General features: G+C 40.4%; 1 protein-coding gene across 3 annotated transcripts in view; it reads left to right on the top strand.

The window, feature by feature from the left end:
• The window catches only part of LOC143493053 (complement C3-like), a 37,892-nt gene extending 16,295 nt beyond the window's left edge, over positions 1–21,597 (top strand). For 2 of the 3 annotated variants that reach the window (XM_076991148.1, XM_076991147.1), the window contains exons 4-7: positions 12,700–12,807; positions 13,565–13,760; positions 20,629–20,797; positions 21,136–21,597. In XM_076991148.1, the coding sequence (XP_076847263.1) occupies positions 12,725–12,807; positions 13,565–13,760; positions 20,629–20,797; positions 21,136–21,242 (555 nt within the window). In that variant the 5' untranslated portion in view covers positions 12,700–12,724 and the 3' untranslated portion in view covers positions 21,243–21,597. The other variant, XM_076991149.1, reaches the window with a different exon arrangement.
• The last annotated feature ends 371 nt before the right edge of the window (positions 21,598–21,968 follow it).

Here is a 21,968-nt window from a genome sequence, read left to right as displayed (position 1 = left end):
TTTTCTTGGTCCGCCTAACCCCAATAATTATCACATTGCATATTGTTATCACTATATTATACATAATTGTTATAATTGTCATTTGAACTTTACATAAAAAAAGTTGTCCTCCAAAGATGGTGGGGGTGTGGAGGTGGGCCATTAAAAAAAAAATTAAATAAAAATAAACCTGCAACATCCATACACAACCTGCAACATCTGGTGGTTGTGTTTTATATTTATTTATTTATTTTCCCCCTGCCCTTGTCTTTTCCCTTTTTATTCTTTCTCTTCTCCTCTTTTCTTGGTCCACCTAACCCCAATAATTATCACATTGCATATTGTTATCACTATATTATACATAATTGTTATAATTGTCATTTGAACTTTACATAAAAACAAAGTTGTCCTCCAAAGATGGTGGGGGTGTGGAAGTGGGCCATTAAAAAAAAAAAAAAAAAAACCTGCAACATCCAAACACAACCTGCAACATCTGGTGGTTGTGTTTTATATTTATTTATTTATTTATTTAATTTTTTTCCCTGCCCTTGTATTTTCCCTTTTTATTCTTTCTCTCCCCTCTTTTCTTGGTCCACCTAACCCCAATAATTATCACTTTGCATATTGTTATCACTATATTATACATAATTGTTATAATTGTCATTTGAACTTTGGAGGACAACTTTGTTTTTATGTAAAGAGGGGGGGGGGGGGGGGGGGGTGGAGGTAGGCCATTATTTATGGCCCACCTCCATATGGGCCATCCATACACAACCTGCAACAACCTAACCCCAATAATTATCACTTTGCATATTGTTATCACTATATTATACATAATTGTTATAATTGTCATTTGAACTTTACATAAAAACAAAGTTGTCCTCCAAAGTTGGTGGGGGTGTGGAGGTGGGCCATTAAAAAAAAAAAAAAAACCTGCAACATCCATACACATGCATGCAACATCCATACACAACCTGCAACATCTGGTGGTTTTGTTTTGTTGCGGCATTTTTGCCTGTAGGGACGAGTTTTTTCGGTGTCTTTTGAGTTGCCTTTGTTATTTTTATCCCCTCTCACTACGGGTGAGTTTTGCTTTTTATGCGTTGATTTTTCCGCATTTTGTGTTCTATTTTCTCCCGAGTGTCTACGGTTGAGTTTCAGTTTACAGTTGGTGTTGCAACACCAACACAACCGGCAACCTCCACCTAACCCCAATAATTATAACTTTGCATATTATCACTATATTATACATAATTGTTATAATTGTCATTTGAACTTTACATAAAAAGAGGTGGGGCATAAAAAAAAAAAAAAACCTGCAACATCCATACACAACCTGCAACATCTGGTGGTTGTGTTTTATATTTATTTATTTATTTATTTAATTTTTTTCCCTGCCCTTGTATTTTCCCTTTTTATTCTTTCTCTCCCCTCTTTTCTTGGTCCACCTAACCCCAATAATTATCACATTGTATATTGTTATCACTATATTATACATAATTGTTATAATTGTCATTTGAACTTTACATAAAAAAAAGTTGTCCTCCAAAGATGGTGGAGGTGGGCCATTAAAAAAAAAAAAAAAAAAACCTGCAACATCCATACACAACCTGCAACATCCATACACAACCTGCAACATCTGGTGGTTGTGTTTTATATTTATTTATTTATTTATTTTCCCCCTGCCCTTGTCTTTTCCCTTTTTATTCTTTCTCTTCTCCTCTTTTCTTGGTCCGCCTAACCCCAATAATTATCACATTGCATATTGTTATCACTATATTATACATAATTGTTATAATTGTCATTTGAACTTTACATAAAAACAAAGTTGTCCTCCAAAGATGGTGGGGGTGTGGAGGTGGGCCATTAAAAAAAAAAAAAAAAACCTGCAACATCCAAACACAACCTGCAACATCTGGTGGTTGTGTTTTATATTTATTTACTTATTTATTTATTTTATTTTTTTCCCTGCCCTTGTATTTTCCCTTTTTATTCTTTCTCTCCCCTCTTTTCTTGGTCCACCTAACCCCAATAATTATCACTTTGCATATTATCACTATATTATACATAATTGTTATAATTGTCATTTGAACTTTACATAAAAACAAAGTTGTCCTCCAAAGTTGGTGGGGGTGTGGAGGTGGGCCATTAAAAAAAAAAAAAAAACCTGCAACATCCATACACATGCATGCAACATCCATACACAACCTGCAACATCTGGTGGTTTTGTTTTGTTGCGGCATTTTTGCCTGTAGGGACGAGTTTTTTCGGTGTCTTTTGAGTTGCCTTTGTTATTTTTATCCCCTCTCACTACGGGTGAGTTTTGCTTTTTATGCGTTGATTTTTCCGCATTTTGTGTTCTATTTTCTCCCGAGTGTCTACGGTTGAGTTTCAGTTTACAGTTGGTGTTGCAACACCAACACAACCGGCAACCTCCACCTAACCCCAATAATTATAACTTTGCATATTATCACTATATTATACATAATTGTTATAATTGTCATTTGAACTTTACATAAAAAGAGGTGGGGCATAAAAAAAAAAAAAAAACCTGCAACATCCATACACAACCTGCAATAATAAATTATATTTATTTATTTAAATTTTTTCCCTGCCCTTGTATTTTCCCTTTTTATTCTTTCTCTTCTCCTCTTTTCTTGGTCCGCCTAACCCCAATAATTATCACATTGCATATTGTTATCACTATATTATACATAATTGTTATAATTGTCATTTGAACTTTACATAAAAACAAAGTTGTCCTCCAAAGATGGTGGGGGTGTGGAGGTGGGCCATAAAAAAAAAAAAAAAAAACCTGCAACATCCAAACACAACCTGCAACATCTGGTGGTTGTGTTTTATATTTATTTACTTATTTATTTATTTTATTTTTTTCCCTGCCCTTGTATTTTCCCTTTTTATTCTTTCTCTCCCCTCTTTTCTTGGTCCACCTAACCCCAATAATTATCACTTTGCATATTGTTATCACTATATTATACATAATTGTTATAATTGTCATTTGAACTTTACATAAAAACAAAGTTGTCCTCCAAAGTTGGTGGGGGTGTGGAGGTGGGCCATTAAAAAAAAAAAAAAAAAAAACCTGCAACATCCATACACATGCATGCAACATCCATACACAACCTGCAACATCTGGTGGTTTTGTTTTGTTGCGGCATTTTTGCCTGTAGGGACGAGTTTTTTCGGTGTCTTTTGAGTTGCCTTTGTTATTTTTATCCCCTCTCACTACGGGTGAGTTTTGCTTTTTATGCGTTGATTTTTCCGCATTTTGTGTTCTATTTTCTCCCGAGTGTCTACGGTTGAGTTTCAGTTTACAGTTGGTGTTGCAACACCAACACAACCGGCAACCTCCACCTAACCCCAATAATTATAACTTTGCATATTATCACTATATTATACATAATTGTTATAATTGTCATTTGAACTTTACATAAAAAGAGGTGGGGCATAAAAAATAAAAAAAACCTGCAACATCCATACACAGCCTGCAATAATAAATTATATTTATTTATTTAAATTTTTTCCCTGCCCTTGTATTTTCCCTTTTTATTCTTTCTCTCCCCTCTTTTCTTGGTCCACCTAACCCCAATAATTATCACTTTGCATATTGTTATCACTATATTATACATAATTGTTATAATTGTCATTTGAACTTTACATAAAAAAAGTTGTCCTCCAAAGATGGTGGGGGTGTGGAGGTGGGCCATTAAAAAAAAAATTAAATAAAAATAAACCTGCAACATCCATACACAACCTGCAACATCTGATGGTTGTGTTTTATATTTATTTATTTATTTATTTTCCCCCTGCCCTTGTCTTTTCCCTTTTTATTCTTTCTCTTCTCCTCTTTTCTTGGTCCACCTAACCCCAATAATTATCACATTGCATATTGTTATCACTATATTATACATAATTGTTATAATTGTCATTTGAACTTTACATAAAAACAAAGTTGTCCTCCAAAGATGGTGGGGGTGTGGAGGTGGGCCATTAAAAAAAAAAAAAAAAACCTGCAACATCCAAACACAACCTGCAACATCTGGTGGTTGTGTTTTATATTTATTTACTTATTTATTTATTTATTTTATTTTTTTCCCTGCCCTTGTATTTTCCCTTTTTATTCTTTCTCTCCCCTCTTTTCTTGGTCCACCTAACCCCAATAATTATCACTTTGCATATTATCACTATATTATACATAATTGTTATAATTGTCATTTGAACTTTACATTAAAAAAAGTTGTCCTCCAAAGATGGTGGGGGTGTGGAGGTGGGCCATTAAAAAAAAAAAAAAAAAACCTGCAACATCCATACACAACCTGCAACATCTGGTGGTTGTGTTTTATATTTATTTATTTATTTATTTATTTTCCCCCAGCCCTTGTCTTTTCCCTTTTTATTCTTTCTCTCCCCTCTTTTCTTGGTCCACCTAACCCCAATAATTATCACTTTGCATATTGTTATCACTATATTATACTTTATTGTTATAATTGTCATTTGAACTTTGGAGGACAACTTTGTTTTTATGTAAAGATGGGGGTGGGGGGGGGGGGGTGGAGGTAGGCCATTATTTATGGCCCACCTCCATATGGGCCATCCATACACAACCTGCAACAACCTAACCCCAATAATTATCACTTTGCATATTGTTATCACTATGTTATACATAATTGTTATAATTGTCATTTGAACTTTACATAGAAAAAAGTTGTCCTCCAAAGATGGTGGGGGTGTGGAGGTGGGCCATTAAAAAAAAAAAAAAAAAAAAAACCTGCAACATCCATACACAACCTGCAACATCTGGTGGTTGTGTTTTATATTTATTTATTTATTTATTTTCCCCCTGCCCTTGTATTTTCCCTTTTTATTCTTTCTCTTCTCCTCTTTTCTTGGTCCACCTAACCCCAATAATTATCACTTTGCATATTGTTATCACTATATTATACATAATTGTTATAATTGTCATTTGAACTTTGGAGGACAACTTTGTTTTTATGTAAAGATGGGGGGGGGGGGGGTGGAGGTAGGCCATTATTTATGGCCCACCTCCATATGGGCCATCCATACACAACCTGCAACAACCTAACCCCAATAATTATCACTTTGCATATTGTTATCACTATATTATACATAATTGTTATAATTGTCATTTGAACTGTACATAAAAACAAAGTTGTCCCCCAAAGATGGGGGGGGTGAAGGTGGGCCATTAAAAAAAAAAAAAAAAAAAAAAACCTGCAACTTCCATACACAACCTGCAACATCCATACACAATTTATTTATTTAATTTTTTTCCCCCTGCCCTTGTCTTTTCCCTTTTTATTCTTTCTCTCCCCCTCTTTTCTTGGTCCACCTAACCCCAATAATTATCAATTTGCATATTGTTATCACTATATTATACATAATTGTTAATGTAAATCATCAATAAATGATGACCTGTTCAATGTACAAACTTCTTGTGTGATTATTGTACTCTTCTGTCATTTTTTTTTAAATATACTGATATGACATTATAGAGTATACCAGTGAGAATGGGATTATCACTGTGAATCTTTATAAAGAATTGTGAGAATAAACAGCTTTTGTTAAGCTTTATGATGCTGGTTTCACCAATATTCAAGAGAACAGGAACATACATATATTATAGGGGACTATAGCACTTAATAACTTAGTGCTATAAAGCCTTATAATATACTCTTCTAACATGTTATGTGTGTAGTTATGAACACTTATGTACAGTTCCAAATGCTTATGTCAAACATTATAAAGCCTTATGAATGCTTTATAGATGTTTACAAATGCCCATATAATGCATTATAGATACCAGATTCATAGAAAGTGTTACCTAATTTTCTTCTGAGAGCCGCGTCATTCCCTCGGTGAGCAATTTCACAGACTCTCTAAGGACCATGTTTTCTGCAGCGAGTGCTTCTACCTGCTGCTGGCTGAACTCCACTGACTCCTGCAAAGCCTGAAACTCTTGGTGGAGAATTTCGCGTCACTCCTGGATAGCTTGTTGTTAATGGACTCCAAAATGTCCACCGTGCTGCCATGCTCCCGGGGAAGCTTTGGGGCGGCTCCTCTTGGTGGATGGCAACTTACCTGGTTTGTTCATGATAACTGTCAAAGCAATCGTCTATATAAGTGAATATAATGTCCAGATTCTCTACGCGGTGCTCCAAAGTGGTTGAGTTTGTTGAGACTTATTAGATTACAAAAAACACCTTAGATATGATTATTTATTTTTAGGTTGTCTAAAACTTAGCTAGCGGGATATAAAGAAATTTGCTGATAAGTTTGTTAGCAGTGGCCTGCCGCCTTTCAAAAGCTCCACCTTGTACCTTCTACTGGTTTGCAGTCTGCCATCTAGTCAGTCATTTTTCCAGCTGATTGAACTTAAGTACAGACTAAAATGCGTGAAAAGATTTGAAATGTATCGAAACTACGTGACGTAACGAACCCTGTTTTTGGAACAGTGGATGTATTGATGGCTTTTCCAGGAGCCTCATATTGCTTGAAGCATATAAAACAAACAATGATCCAAGTGTCATTGCTGGTTACTTTATGGACGCAGTGATCAAAACCGGGGGTTGTCCTGCAAGACTGAGATTAGATTTAGGTACAGAAAATGTTCATGTGGCCGAGATGCAAAGAGTTTTGCACTTTTCAGATGGTCAACCTGAAGCAGATAATGTAACATTTGGTCCAAGCACTGGAAATCAGCTAATTGAAAGATGGTGGCTCTTCTTGCGTAGTGAATGTATCCAGTTTTGGATTGACCTTTTTGACAAACAGAGAGGATGGACATTTCTCAAACACCTTCTTGGACAAATCACTTATCTAGTTCTGTTTTCTTCCCACAGTCCAGGTGAGCTTGATTTAGTGACTAATATACATGCACACTATTTGTGTTTCATTTATACTTCACATATAAAGTTATATATATATATATATATATATATATATATATATATATATATATATATATATATATATACAGTTGTGATCAAATTTATTCAACCCCCACTGAAATAAAGTGTTTTGGCCAGTTTGACATTGATTTTGATCATTTCAGTCATCTTATTTACAATTATATCAAAGAGGCACTTATAAATTAGACAAACATAACATAATATTTATGATGGAATAACCACAAATGTCTTTACTGTGCTCACATCATTATCAGTTTTATTCAGCCCCCTAGTGACATTATTTTTTAGTACTTAGTACAACATCCATTTCCAGTTATGACAGCTTTCAAGCGTGAAGCATAGCTTGACACAAGTGTCTTGCAGCGACCTATGGGTATCTTAGCCCATTCTTCATGGGCAAAAGCCTCCAGTTCAGTCACATTCTTAGGCTTGCGCACTGCAACTGCCTTCTTTAGGTCCCACCAGAGGTTCTCAATTGGATTTAAGTCTGGTGATTGCGATGGCCACTCTAGAATGTTCCAGCCTTTCATGTTCAACCATGCTCTAGTGGACTTGGATGTGTGCTTCGGATCATTGTCCTGTTGGAAGGTCCAACGTCTCCCAAGCCGCAGGTTTGTGACTGACTCCATCACATTTTCCTCCAAGATCTCCTGGTACTGAAGGGAATTCATGGTACCCTGCACACGTTGAAGCTTTCCTGTACCATTAGAAGCAAAACAGCCCCAAAGCATAATTGACCCCCCGCCATGCTTCACAGTAGGCAAGGTGTTCTTTTGTTCATAAGCCTGGTTCTTCCTTCTCCAAACATAGCGCTGGTCCATTGTCCCAAACAGTTCTAATTTAGTTTCATCTGACCACAGTACACTGTTCCAAAACCTTTGTGGCTTGTCCACATGACTTTTGGCATACTGCAGTCGACTTTTCTTGTTCTTTGGAGTCAGCAAGGGGGTGCGTCTGGGCGTTCTGGCATGGAGGTCTTCGTTATGCAGTGCGCGCCTTATTGTCTGAGCTGAAACTTCAGTGCCCACATCTGACAGGTCTTTTTTCAGTTCCTTAGCAGTCACGCGGGGATTTTTCTCCACATTACGCTTCAGGTAGTGCACAGCAGTCGCGGTCAGGATCTTCTTTCTGCCACGACCAGGTAACGTTTCCACTGTGCCCTTTAACTTGAACTTGCGAATGATACTTCAGATAGTGTCTCTTGGAATATTTAACAACTTCGCAATCTTTTTATATCCATTGCCATTCTTGTGAAGAGCAATAACCTCTTCTCTTGTCTTCTGGGACCATTCGCTTGCCTTCACCATGCTTGGAAACACACCAGTAGATGTCTAGAAGGAGCTGAGTATCACAGTCCTTTTAAATCTGCCTAATTGGTGCTTATCATGCTTGATTGCTGCTCGTTGACATCCACAGATGTTTTCAATACCTGATGGAAAACACTGGAATGAACCTCTGTTCTTAGGAGTGGTAGTCGTAAAGGGGTTGAATAATTGTGTCAATGAAGAAATCACAAAAAGGCCATTTAATACTTTATGACAAAAAAAATTGATGCTATCTTAGTTGCATTTAGTTCTTTAACAAGTCCTTGTAAGATTTCATTATGAACACAATTACAAATGTGCACTGAATTCCATAAAACCCTTCGCAGCATTGGGGGTTGAATAAATTTGATCACAACTGTATATATATATATATATATATATATATATATATATATATATATATATATATATATATATATATATATATATATATTGAAAGAATTAATTAATGACTAGATTATTTTTTACTTGATTGCTGGGGAGAGATAATGAGTGTGACTCAAATGCTGAGTAGAACGAGATTTATTCAGTGCAAGTCCAGAACCTTACTTGTTGTCACAGTTCAAGTCATAATCCAATACCAGAGGGTTATCCACCATTGAACAATAACCAGCACAAATATGAGATATAATGTAAACTTTAGATGACTAGGTAGATAGCTTAGCTTCTTTCACTGAAGTTTTTTTTAAAGTTGCTACTTGTGTGTACATACAGAACACGAACACTTGTATTTGTGGTCTTTGACATCTTTAATTTGTAAGTGATATATAAAAACAATTGATAATCAAACTTTGACGGCTTTCTTTAATTAATTAAAAACACAATACTTGTACTTTTTACTTTCAGTACTTGAGTAATACATTTTAGAATAAACTACTTGCAATACTTAAGTACAAAAAATGCTGAATGCTTCTGTACTTCTACTTAAGTAAAGTTTTTAAAGAACACTTCAACTTCTACTCAAGTCAATTTTTTGATAGAGTACTTGTACTTTTACTCAAGTATGGGTCTCTAATACTTTATACAACACTGGGTGTGGAGGGACAGGTGAGAAACTTCATTGCAGGGTTGCAACTACATACTTTCTGAGGTGTATGCAAACATACTATCGGCGCCCCCCGCACTCCACCCCCCACCAACTCTGCAAATAATTTTCTCAAGTGTTGGCAATTTTTCAAGATCGCTTGGAGTGAGATTTGAACCTCTAGTGCAGCGCCCCTATGCGTCGCATACGCTGCATACCCCCTTTTTGCACCACTGCTTCATTGGTCATACCAACTGTAAGGAATCGTATGGAATTCAGGAAGGAAAGACCTACCTCATCATGGGCCAAAGTGTCCACCTACCAAGGCAGTGGCGTGCACAGACATTTTGGGAGGCAAGTGCTCGGGGGGAGGGGGGGGGGCACTTTTTAGCGCACTTCATTATAAAAAAATATTACAAGCACATGTTGAATGAAATTTGACTTTTATTTGTAACATTCTCTAAACGTGAGTTTTCAATGAAAAAAAGTCACACAACCAATTGATAAAATCCATATCCAATATTAACTATATACAGTCATTGTGAAGTCCTTCAGTTAACTTCTGTTTACCCTCCACTGTCTGCAGGCCTTGTTGCATATATTTTGCAATTAGTAAATCAATATAGGCCTACAATTAAGACAGTAAAAAGACCAAAAAGTAGGAGAAGGAGTTATAGGCTACTGAGTGTTTTCATTACATGAATGCAGATTGGCATTTTTCACAGGTAATGGGGAACTTCCCGTTTCTTCTTTCACAAACGAATGTGTTAATTTATGTTGCCTAACAAAACCGATACAACAGAAGACGTTCAGCTTAACACATAGATTTGCAAACTCTACCTTAATTATTTGTATGTGGTCGTCCTCACGTTATCTATCATTGATTTGGGCTAGAGCGACTAGTTTATCAGGTGACCAGTCGGCTAAAAATGCTTAGTAGTTTGGTGCTGTGAGACATTTTACTGCACAACAAAATGATTTCACGTTGGGCTTAGAGGGCAAACGGTAGATTTGAATTTGGTAGATGTGTATGTGACCTGGCTGGTGGGGCACAAGAGAAGAAGTCTATCTGTGACCGTGTGCTGTGCTGAAGACGCTTCCTTCCACTCGCTGAACTGAACTGCTGCTGCAGCGCATCTGGTGTTAATGGAAGAGAGAGGTCGGGTGTGTGCGAGGTGGGGGCTCATTTCAGGGCATTGTTTTTAATCGCTCAGGTTTTCTAAAGATCATTTTAAACAGACCTCAGTAACATGTTAATAATAATAAATTTTTTTAAAAACCGAAGTTTCAAAAGGGCACTTTCGTTGAAAAAGGGCAGAGTTGGTGGTGCTTTAGCACCACCTGATGTCTATGTGTGCACACTACTGTACCAAGGGTTGGAGGAAGGTACTCGTACATAGAATTGTATATCTGGAACATTTTTGGGATTTGCTTTCAGTATGCACATATGATTGCAATTCTATATTCTGAAAAGTCTGTTAATTGACTTTATTGTGAACTTCATGTTGAGAGATGTTCATGAGAGATGTTGACCATATGTGTGTGGACCCTCACTTGCAGACCAAAAATACTAATACATTTGTTTCATCATCACTTTGTGTATGTATTGAGGGTGTTCCATACCACTCCGTAGTGTTTCTGTCTAATATGGTGTACTATATTGTATAAATATAGCGCGCGCGTGTGTGTGTGTGTGTGTGTGTCTATGTTGTACAATATTCTCATCTGGTAGTCATGAACACTCAGTAAAAGTGACACAATTAAGACCTACAGACCAAGGTGACAGGACAAAATTATCTTAAATGAATGGCAGGTACCTCATCTTGTGAGGTCAGTCTAAGGTCAGTCTAAACAATCCTGTTGGTAAAACTAATAAAGACAGTCTCACTAATAACCTGAAGGTGATAAGATATCATTTTGTAAAAGAATAAAAAAGTAATTCTAGTAAATCCAAATGTGCATGGTCAAGCACCCAGCCTGAGGGACCAACCTCCCCCGCAACACAAACACACCCCTCCTCTATCTTCTCCCAATCTGTTCATTAATGATTTCCTGCACCTGTGCCTTCCTTGCCTTTTGGGTCTGCTGTTTTAGCCCACAGCAACGCTCATCCAGGACTGTACGTCGTTTCCTCTCTGCTCTTGACTTCTAGCTTTACTGCTAGTGTTATTCTTCATGTTTGCTTTTAGAGAGTGTGCTGCTGTGCTTCTTTGGGTCTTATCAGTATAGAGACACTCTACACCTGGACTTGTGTTTCACTCCCTCCATGCACCCATCACACAAATCAGTTAAATGCCAGTAGCAATATTCCAAAATTCACATAAGTTAATAAATATATTAATATAATACTTTTTATGTTCTGGACACACATACAAAATCATTATTAACTTCTAGGGGGGATTGCCAAATTATCAAAGGTTGAATTTACTCAAGAAATGCCCGTAGGCCGAGTAGTTTACAGTAATATTGACTGATTAACCCTTCGCGTTCCTCAGTGCAGCACTTTCACATTTCCCTTGTACATTCAGTAATGAAGAATCAGGCAGATAGATCACACTACTGATGTGTTGGAAAAATTATATGGTATATTCTGGTGTATGGACTGTAACTGCATGAGGTCAGCTAGGACACTTCTGAAAATTGTTTCTTATTGAGTGAGATTAAATCTATTGGAATCAAACATGAACAAATTAAATAATTCACAAAAATATTTTTTATGATTATGCAAACGAGTAATAAAAACTATAAACAATGAAGCAAACAGGCCTGCAGCTCTACATCTGGATAGGTCTGTGCATACAAATGTGACCCTGAAAGGGGATATGAAAATTTAATGTAATAATATATACAACTCAGTGTGTGCAAGTGTGGGATGTGCATGTGTTGCACAACATTATTTCGGACTAGAGGTGCTAAGAGTTTGAGCTTTAAGAGTTCTTATCTCGGAAGGTTAGCAGTCCCCACTTTGTGAAATTCCATTAAAACCCTTGCACCTCTTTGCCTCACTCCCCTGTGTTACATAACCACACTACTGGGAAGGGGAGAGGGGCAGGCTGTTGTGGAGTTGAACCCAGAGAAGAGAGAGGTGTAGGTGTGTGTGTGTGTGTGTGTGTGTGTGTGTGGGTGTGTGTGTGTGTTGTGTGTGTGTGTGTGTGTGTGTGTGTGTGTGTGTGTGTGTGTGTGTGTGTGTGTGTGGTTGTGTGTGTGTGTGTGTGGTTGTGTGTGTGTGTGTGTGTGTGTGTGTGTGTGTGTGTGTATGTGTATGGGTGTGTGTGTGTGTGTGTGTGTGCGTGTGTGTGAGGTGTGTGTGTGTGTGTGTGTGTGTGTGTGTGTGTGTGTGTGTGTGTGTGTGTGTGAGGTGTGTGTGTGTGTGTGTGTGTGTGTGTGTGTGTGTGTGTATAAAAGCTTTGATTCTGCCCAGTAACAGGCACTTGTGCAGACAGAGGATGGATCAGACAGACAGGACGCATGTGGTGTGGCTAACGGCTACACTTCTCTCCTTCCCCCTCCTTACACTATGTGACCCACTGTGAGTATACAGTCTCTCTCACACACAAAACGGCATGTGAAATTTAAATAAGTAACAATGTTTGTGTTAGGAATGCATAAACAGCATTGTCTGTAGAAGATTCTATGGGAAGTACACAGGATTTTTATACTGATACATTTTGTAAATTCATAGTTAGGCACAGAGATTGCTTTTAGCATTCTGGAGACAGACTTTGAACCTGTTGCAAACATCTGGAAGATATTTTCACCAGAAATATTTCTTCAAACTTATAGCAGTAACTGTCACGTTGAGGACCCCGGCCCCTCCCTTTTGGGCGTGTGTTTACGTAGTCTACGTGCATCGTCTGCGTCTGTGGATATTCCGTGGTGATGGCTATGTCATGTGATAATCCGTCTCACCTGTGAATCGTCTCGTAATCACATGGGGTTAATGTGGTTTGTCTATTTAATGTGCGCTCGCGCAGTGTCCTGTGCTCGTCGTTGTCTAAGTCTACACGTTTCTGTGTATATGGTTGAATATTCCTCGTGCGCTATTGCGCAATCTGTGCCTGCTATTAAAAGTGACCGTTTGTTACGGAAGGATTCAGTGTCTCATCCTTCGCCCTGCCCGCGCGTCACAGTAACATCATTAGTAAGTAGCAAAAACTTCATTACTGGGGTGTCTAAAGACAACATGATCATTAATCTGTGATAGCCCGGCTATCCAGAAAATCTCCCAAAGTTAACAAGAAAAATAAAAACTCCGGTGCCCATTTCTGTACCTATTGTCCTTCCAGCTTCATAATGTCCGCCCCACATCTGCTGAGGATGGGCAGCCAGGAGAAGGTGTTTGTAGAGGCACAGGATTATAATGGAGGAGACCTGCCCGTGAAGATTACCGTGAAGAACTACCCATGGAAAACACTAGAACTAACTTCCAGTCCAGTGGTCCTCAAAGCTAGAGATGACTACCAGGCACTTGTAGATATTAAGGTTAGTGGTACCCAGCCAAGGATCAAATGTATATACTGCCGATTTTGTCTACCAGCACACTTTGTGAGCACACTTTATGTGCTGAAGGATGAGAATCAGTGTGGTGAGGTGAGGGGTGGTCACGTGTAGTCCTTTAAACTTATTGGAGATGCAATTTAAATGTCCTGACAACTTCCCAAATAACAAACATGGGTTAAAGTTCCGTCATTTGAAATTTTGGGGGAAAACATCCGTCAAATCATAATAATAAACCACACACGTGCGCGTGCTATCTGTTTGATCCTCTCACTGGCGCTTATCAGCGCTGGATGGATGACGGCAGTGTCATTTGATTGACTTGCGGGTCATCCCGCCTTCTGATTTTCGGACATTACGTAGAAAAGTTACCTCCTTCCTGCCTTAAGTCCAGTTTGTTTTGGTCAGTTTATGTTTTCAACTTGTTTTGTCATGCCGAAGACATTGCTCCGATTCAATCGACATAAACATCATACAGGCGGTCCCCGGGTTACGAGGTTCCCGAGTTACGATAAACGGAACTTGGTGTTTGGTGTGCGCGGTGGAAAAATACCTCCTGACAAGGACGCCTCCAAGTGTTTCATGCTCCAACCTATCTTTGGGTCACCCAGCTGGGCCTCCCTAAATTGTTCTGCACCAAAGGATTCGAGGATCGGCATGGGCGACCTGTATGTTGGTCTGAGCGCCGCGCAGCACCTGAGCTCGGGGTCGTGCGTGTCAGCCTTCATGCAGTGTCTGCATCCTCCGTCCAAACACGGCCTGCGTGACAAGGCGTCTGCGTTCCCGTGAATTTTACCCGGTGCACAATGGAGAATTTAAACTCCTGCAGTCTGGCCAACCATCTGGCCAGCTGCCCCTCAGGATCATGAAGGTTCAGAAGCCACTGTAGTGACGCGTGCGCACCTGGAAAGGCAAGCCGCACACATAGGGCCTGAGATTCTCCAGACACGCGATCATCGCAAGTAATTCATGTCTCGTCACACAGTCAGGGCCGGCCCTTCCATTAGGTGACATAGGCAAATGCTAGGGGGCATCTGTCCAGGGGGGCGCTCGCGTGCATGCGTTTTTTTTTTTTTTTTTTTTACAAATGAACAATTAATAAATGTGAAAACAAGCAAAGTCCACATAATCATAATTTCATTGTTTAATAATATTAGTCAAATTAATAATTCTTATAATAACAACACACAACACCTCTCACCCGCGCGCCAACCCGCCCTCCCGCACGCGCTCTGCGCACCTCGTTACTGTTTCTCTGTGGGGAAAAAGACACCACAGAGTGAGTGACATCTCTTCGAAAAGACGTCAAAAAGGCAGAAGTCCTCTGGTGCCCAGGGTAGTAAAAGGAGAAAAGTGGAGGAAGAAAGGTGGCAAAAAAACAGGTAATATAATGGTAATATGTGGTGAATTAACACTATACCATTGGCGTCAGGGACTTCAACGCCTTCTCTGAAGGTTAATTGATCTTTAAAAGGATGCTTTATCTATTATATGTAATATATGTTAATAACGCTTCACCAATAATTTGTATTTTCCCTATAAATCGGCTTTCAAATCCACTTTTCGTGCATGTGATGGAAAAAAAAAACTTAGTGCTGAAATAAAAAATCAACCAATCAGAATATTTCACACTGTTGTTTCTAGGTAAAAGAGAGAAAGGCCCTCCCCCCAGGAACTTCTGTTTATCTGTCACCTACCCTTGTCTTTTACATTGAGAGCTTTTATTATAGATATAGCAGTTTTATCAACCAATCATATTATCGAAATAGAATCGTGGGGGCGTGCTCCAATTGTCTCTCATTTTATTTGAAACAAATCCAAAATGTTGCCAATTTGAAACTGTTGTGTTTTTCTTCTAAACCAGCTCTCTTGACTCACAACTAACACTCAATCGTCATTGTGGCTTTTCCCCTCTGTATGATCTTAGTGAAAACCGCCACTGTCATCATACTGCCCAATCCTAGTAGGTGCTATTATTAGCTTAGCTCAGCAAGTTTTTTAAATAAATATATATTAAAACACACATATGCTCCTCTGTTCATTGCAGATGCACTTTTGAAATAATAATGTTGCAGTAGGCAAATTGCCCTAATTTGCACTGGTGGTAGTTGTTGTTTTTTTTTTTTTTTACATTTATTATTTATATTTAAAAGTTGTTCTCTGCACTACGGTATGTAAAAATTTTTTTTAAATATTTTTTGTGCAACACCTTTATATTTATTGCTTGTTATATGGTAATATTTAAGTCATTTGCTTTTTATTTGTTTCTTTAATAGTGACACAATCAACCCAATGATTGATGATACAGGGGGCACCAACCACAATCTCGCCTAGGGCACCACATTGGTCAGGGCCGGCTCTGCACACAGTAGTTCCTTTCTGCCTTACTCAAAGCGCAACTGTAGTACCCTACAACACGCTCAGTGCCATCGTGCACCTGAGAGAGTACGCCTCCGATGCCATGGTCGCTCGCGTCCGTATCAATGACAAACTCCCTGCCAAAATCAGGGCATGCCAGTATGGGTGCGCTACACAGCCTTTCCTTCAGTCCCATAAACGCGCTCTCACACCTGGGTGACCACACAAACTTGCCCCCAGTGAGGCCGTGAAGCGGCGCTGCAACCTCCGCGAATCCACACACGAACTTTCTATAGTAAGAGGCCAGAACCTGTTTTGTGTTCGTTGGGCGAGGCCAGTTTTTCACCGCCTCTGTTTTTGCCGGGTCCGTACCGATGCCCTCGCTACTGATAACGTGACCCAGAAAATTAAGCCGCCGTTGTAGCAGGTTGCTCGGTTAGGGGAACCTGCCAATACCCACTGCGCAAGTCTAGGGAGGTAAACCATGCAGAGCCTGTGAGCAGCTCGAGGGACTCGTCGATCCTCGGCAGCGGGTACGCGTCGAGTTTCGTGACTGCATTGAGTTGCCTGTAGTCCACACAGAACCTCCAGTCACCATTTTTCTTCTGCACCAGGACCACAGGAGAGGCCCACGGGCTACTCGAAGGCTCAATAATGCTGGCTTCAGCCATGCTATTAATTAGCTCCTCCGCCATTCTACGCCTCGTGAGTCCACATTTCGCGAACGGCCCTAGCGACCTCTGGGCGTTCCAGCCCGTCCCGTTTGCTGCGCTCGTGTGTTAGTCTGCTCCCCAAGTGCACCCCCAACGGTACACCACCAAACGAAATAGCCCCGGTACCGCAGTGCACAGCCGCCCCTGCACGCCTCAACAAATCTAAACCCAGGATGCACTCATAACAGGTGTGGCCTAGCCAAAACTTCTGGATAAATGGGCCCAAGCCGAAGTCTACGCTCGCCACAGTGTGGTCATGGAGCATCACCCTTTCCCCCGACACTGTAACGAGGTTAAGATGCTCCCTAATAACCTTAGCCTCAGCCCCAACTGTCGTATCGCAACACAGAAACGGCTGACCCCGTATCAAGGCACTCACCTGTCGGCCGTTTATTTTCAGGGGAGTGTAGAATCCATTGACTCCCAGGCGACGCGAGGAAACCGAGGCCCCGAGCGTACATTCCGACGCCTTGTGGCCTGGCGACCCGCAACTCCAGCACACCATCACCCGGCGCCCCGCTGGTTCTCGCCTCGGTCTCACATTGGCTGCCGGACCCAATGTGGCCAGTGACGCACGACCCTGTCAGCCAGTCCGTTGGCTGTCGCTCTCCCGTTGTTCTCCCCTGTCTTGTCACACTGCGTCCATCAGCATGGCTCCGTATCTCCCGTTGTAATTCCTCCTCCTTTTGAAGCAGCCGTCTGTCCACCTCAGCGATCTGGTCCATTATCTCACGCAGATCAAGCCGAGGCCCACTTGACAACATTTGTCGTGGCGGCGAAGAAAGGAGTCTCACGCGAAGAGCTCATTTCAACAGGAGATGTGTTTTATTGAGAACCTCATATGTTGTTTAACATTTTTTTACTGCTCTTTATGGCAACTACCCCACTCAGCTGCACTCACTTCACGGTGAGGGTGTTCCTATGTTTTCCCCAGGGGATCATACCTGTCAAGTTTTGTATAAAAAAATACGGGACATTTCCCGTATATGAAGTCATCGCCTTATTTGCATAATCGGTTATTTGCTTATAGCTGCAATTGAGGCTGTAGGAGAGACGAAAACATCTTTGGAGTGACAAAAAGTGAAGAAAAAACACCCCAAATATGTTTTGAACTACAAATGTGACTAAACCCGCCAGTTTTCAATTTTTATTATTTTTTTAAAGCATTCATGTGCCGCGCCAAACAGAATTCTGTCAGTAGCCTCCCGAGAACTGCCACCTGCAGTAGTCTAGGTGGCAGTTCTCGCGAGGCTAGTGATAGAATTCTGTTTGGCGTGGCACATGAATGCTTTAAAAAATAATAAAAATTGAAAACTGAAAATACGGGGAAAAAAAATACGGGATGACGCCGGGACAGAGCGGTAAAATACGGGATTTTCCCAGCCAAAACGGGACACTTGACAGGTATGCACGGAACAAACACATATTTGTCCCCAACAACCATAACTAAAAACATCAACATAACGATCAACTCACTTATTTTAAACTGACTATTTACAATTCCCAGTCTCTCTCTCTCTCTCATCTCCCAGCCTCCTCTGCTGACATGTGGGCGGGCTCAGTCCGTGTGCCCGGCGCCGTCACATAATACTTTATAAATGTGTTTGTAACGTGCGAGAACTAGGAGAAGGACACAAATGCTGCTGAGAGTCAGATTTATTGGAAGGAGCAGGAGTTACCTCCTGTCAGAGTCCTGCACGGGTCCGTTTTTTGAGACCTGTACCCACCCATACCCGCAGAGTACAGCACCTACCCATCCGCGAACCCGTGGCTATTTCAAAGTTAAATCCGTACCCGCCCGGACCCGTTAATATTCTACCCATTACCCGCCCGTGAAGAATCACACAATTTGAAAGTATTCCTATAGAGCACTTTATTTTTCAACACGCCTCTGAAAAAACGTCAGTACAACACAAAATAAAATCTAAGGTTGCTGTGCAGGAGCAGTATTCCTATCTATAAGTAGCAACTGGTAAAACGCAAGAAAATGTATGTAGCCAACCGGTGCCATAACACAATGCAAAACGAGAGGGAACAAATGCCAGTATAACAACTAAATAAAACCGCATAGGTTCACAGTGGTAGTAGTTGCCAATCTGCTGTGGCGGGAGCAGCACGCTAAGTTCTCTCTCGTCATTTTTCCTTGTTCTAGCATGGCCACCCATTTAGCTTTGTAACCACCAAGCAAGCTACAATAAATGCCCGGTACTGCGTTATAACCAGCCTCTGCTCATGTTTCCGCTGGAAAAGAACCAAAGTTTGGGTATTACCCAGGGGGGTGTTATTTTAACAGGGGGGATGCATCCCCCCCAGTGGTGTAGTTGGAGTGTGTAGGGGGGAGCAGCGACGTTCACCACAACCCCCCCGCTCAACAACTTATGACCCTGCCACACCAAAAAAACGACCCCCCACTTATTTTTTTAGGACTACACCACTGGTATTACCCCAGAACGGGTGAAGAGTAAAGTTCAGCCCGCTCTGGCCAACGAAGCTACGGTATAAGTAAGCTCCCCCTGAGCTTCGCCACCACGATCAGGAGGCGGTAATCAGGCAAAAAGTAACGTTCATTACGTAGCAAATAAAAGCCTACTAAAAATCACCACTTATTCACGTGCTACCCACCCGTATTTAACTTACCCGCCCGGATACCCACCCGTAAAATTACGGTATGTGTAAATCCCACCCGTTTCAGCATCTATTTCCCGTACCTGTGGGTACCCGACCCGGTGCAGGACTCTACCTCCTGTCTCCTAACCAGATCAGCTCGAATCGCTCTTGAACAGCAAGGCATTACATTTACATACACACACAAACAGTTTCCAGACAAACAAACACTGCCGATGCAATGATAAAATTCCTTGGGTGAACGATAGCACAACAAACTCATTGACTAACACCTCTCCGACATGACAGAGAATACACCAAAGACGAACAGGTTATCACACAAACAGTAAACAAACAAACGCATTCAAAATGGAAATACAATTAACCGGACTAACGCAAAACAGACTTAGCGAATGCAACTACCCTTACTAACGAACGATCAGGAGACAATAACAAAAAGACTCAATAAGGAACACAAAAACTAAACATATGATGATCAATGAAACAGCTAGAAACAGATCTAACAGAATAGACTAAACGCTAAACATACAACAATCAAGGAGAAAAACCAAGGACAGATCCGATAACGAACACAGGGAACAGAACACACAAACTCTCGCAACAATAGGTTAACCAAACTGACTTACAAGGAAAGACTGGGCACACGGGAATATAAACCAAACACATCAAGGAGTGTTTTGACAGCTGATCAGGACTAATAATGGGCGGCGGGATCAAGGGGCGTGACAGGGGAACGCTACGGAGATTCAACTAAAAACGAAACTAAGGGAAACATGAAGACCTCACATAGGTTGGGGCGGAGTAGATGTTACAGTGTTTATTGTGTAGAATTAGGCAAAAGAGGCTGTGTCCCAACTATACCACATTTTCAGTAATTGCTGGCATTGTCTTTTGCCAGGAAAAATTTTCAGTCAAATGAAAATGTCTTGCTTTAACCCATGATCAAAGTTCACATGAGCTAATTTCTATGGTACTCTTGAATACTATTGATTCAGCTACATGGAGAAAACTGGGGTTGAAGTACAAAAAACTACTGCATTTACCTGTATGATTAGCAATCCTTGCAAAAACATCCAAAAAGTGTGAAATACTATTGGATTACTAATGGATAATGAAGTCCTATAAAGTCCCAAACTGGTCTCTTTGCAATGGTTCAGATCCCTGATAGCAGAGGCTACATCAGTGATGACCCCCTGGAGAAGCAGTATGTGTACCTGCTGGCACAGTTTCCCTCAAGTGTGTTGGAGAAGGTTGTCATGGTTTCCTTCCAGTCAGGCTACATATTCATTCAGACAGACAAGTCCATCTACACACCGAGCAGCACAGGTAATACAGTCTTAACACACCAACAACATGACACCAACAACATGCTAAATGCTGCTCCCAAATGGCCAAACTATAAACTGCTTGTATGCAATGATTTTAAATGAAACAGTCCTGAGGCTGGACCTGCATCCTTTCTTGAAAGAAAGCAACAAACAAACTCACTACTAAATAAATTAAAGGATTGATTCATAAACAAACAACAGGTAAACAAAGTAACAAGTAAAGACATACTGACTTAAGCTGTTATTCAAAAGCTGTCCTCAAGTTTAGTTTAAAATCAACACACTGACCTGTTCAAATCAAACTGGCCCATATTTGTTTGTATCTTTCTCTTCCAGTCCAATACAGGATCTTCTCAGTAACTCCTGATCTGCAGCCTCTGGATGAGGGTGGCGTGTCGGTGGAAATCATAGTAAGGCGAGTTCTAGGTAGCACATTCAGGTAAAACTGGGTAGTACAATCAGCACAGAGGGCTGAGTTTTTGGCTGTTATTACAGCACTAAGCTGGATGGAAGGCAAGGAAGTTAACATCTGTACACACTCTGCGTACGTGGTAGGAGTGGTTCATGTAGAACTCTGTACAAAGAGAGCAGGTTACACCACTTCAGGAGGTAAATTCATTAAATGATAAGAAGATGTAAAAGGTGTTACTGTTGGTAAGAGTTGCTATCATTAAATGTTCAAGTTATCAAAAGGGGGCAATTTAATACAGAGTGAATGCAGCTACGGACGTGGCCGCTAAAAAGAGGCAGGATATGTTACAGGAGCCCATCAGATGGTTTGCAGGGCAGAGGACAGTGGTCTCCTCGAGCTACGTAAACTACAGGAAAAATGTTGTGGTTAAACAAAGGTGGTAAATGAGGTAAGGAGGTTTGGAAAGGACCTAGAGACCGTTTTACCAAGTCAATTGATTAATTCAGTGTTGTCTGAAGCACAAGGGGTAGCAAAAATGAAGGAAAATGTGTTACTGGTCACATCCATATTTAACTGACTTAATAGCAGACTGGACTGAAAATGTGAATATCTGTAATGCACATAACTTGTGTTTTAAGACCAGGTCTAAGCAAGTTTCCTGGGCAATAGGAGCCAGGAGAGGAGATCCAGACTGACTACACTGACATATTAATACCAGTACGGGGACTAAGGTATTTGTTAGTGACTGTGGATAAAT

Source organism: Brachyhypopomus gauderio, unplaced genomic scaffold (genome assembly GCF_052324685.1).
Source record: "Brachyhypopomus gauderio isolate BG-103 unplaced genomic scaffold, BGAUD_0.2 sc81, whole genome shotgun sequence".
Taxonomy (NCBI): domain Eukaryota; kingdom Metazoa; phylum Chordata; class Actinopteri; order Gymnotiformes; family Hypopomidae; genus Brachyhypopomus; species Brachyhypopomus gauderio.
Note: the sequence above shows the minus strand (reverse complement) of the source record. Positions and strands in the feature narration are given on the sequence as shown.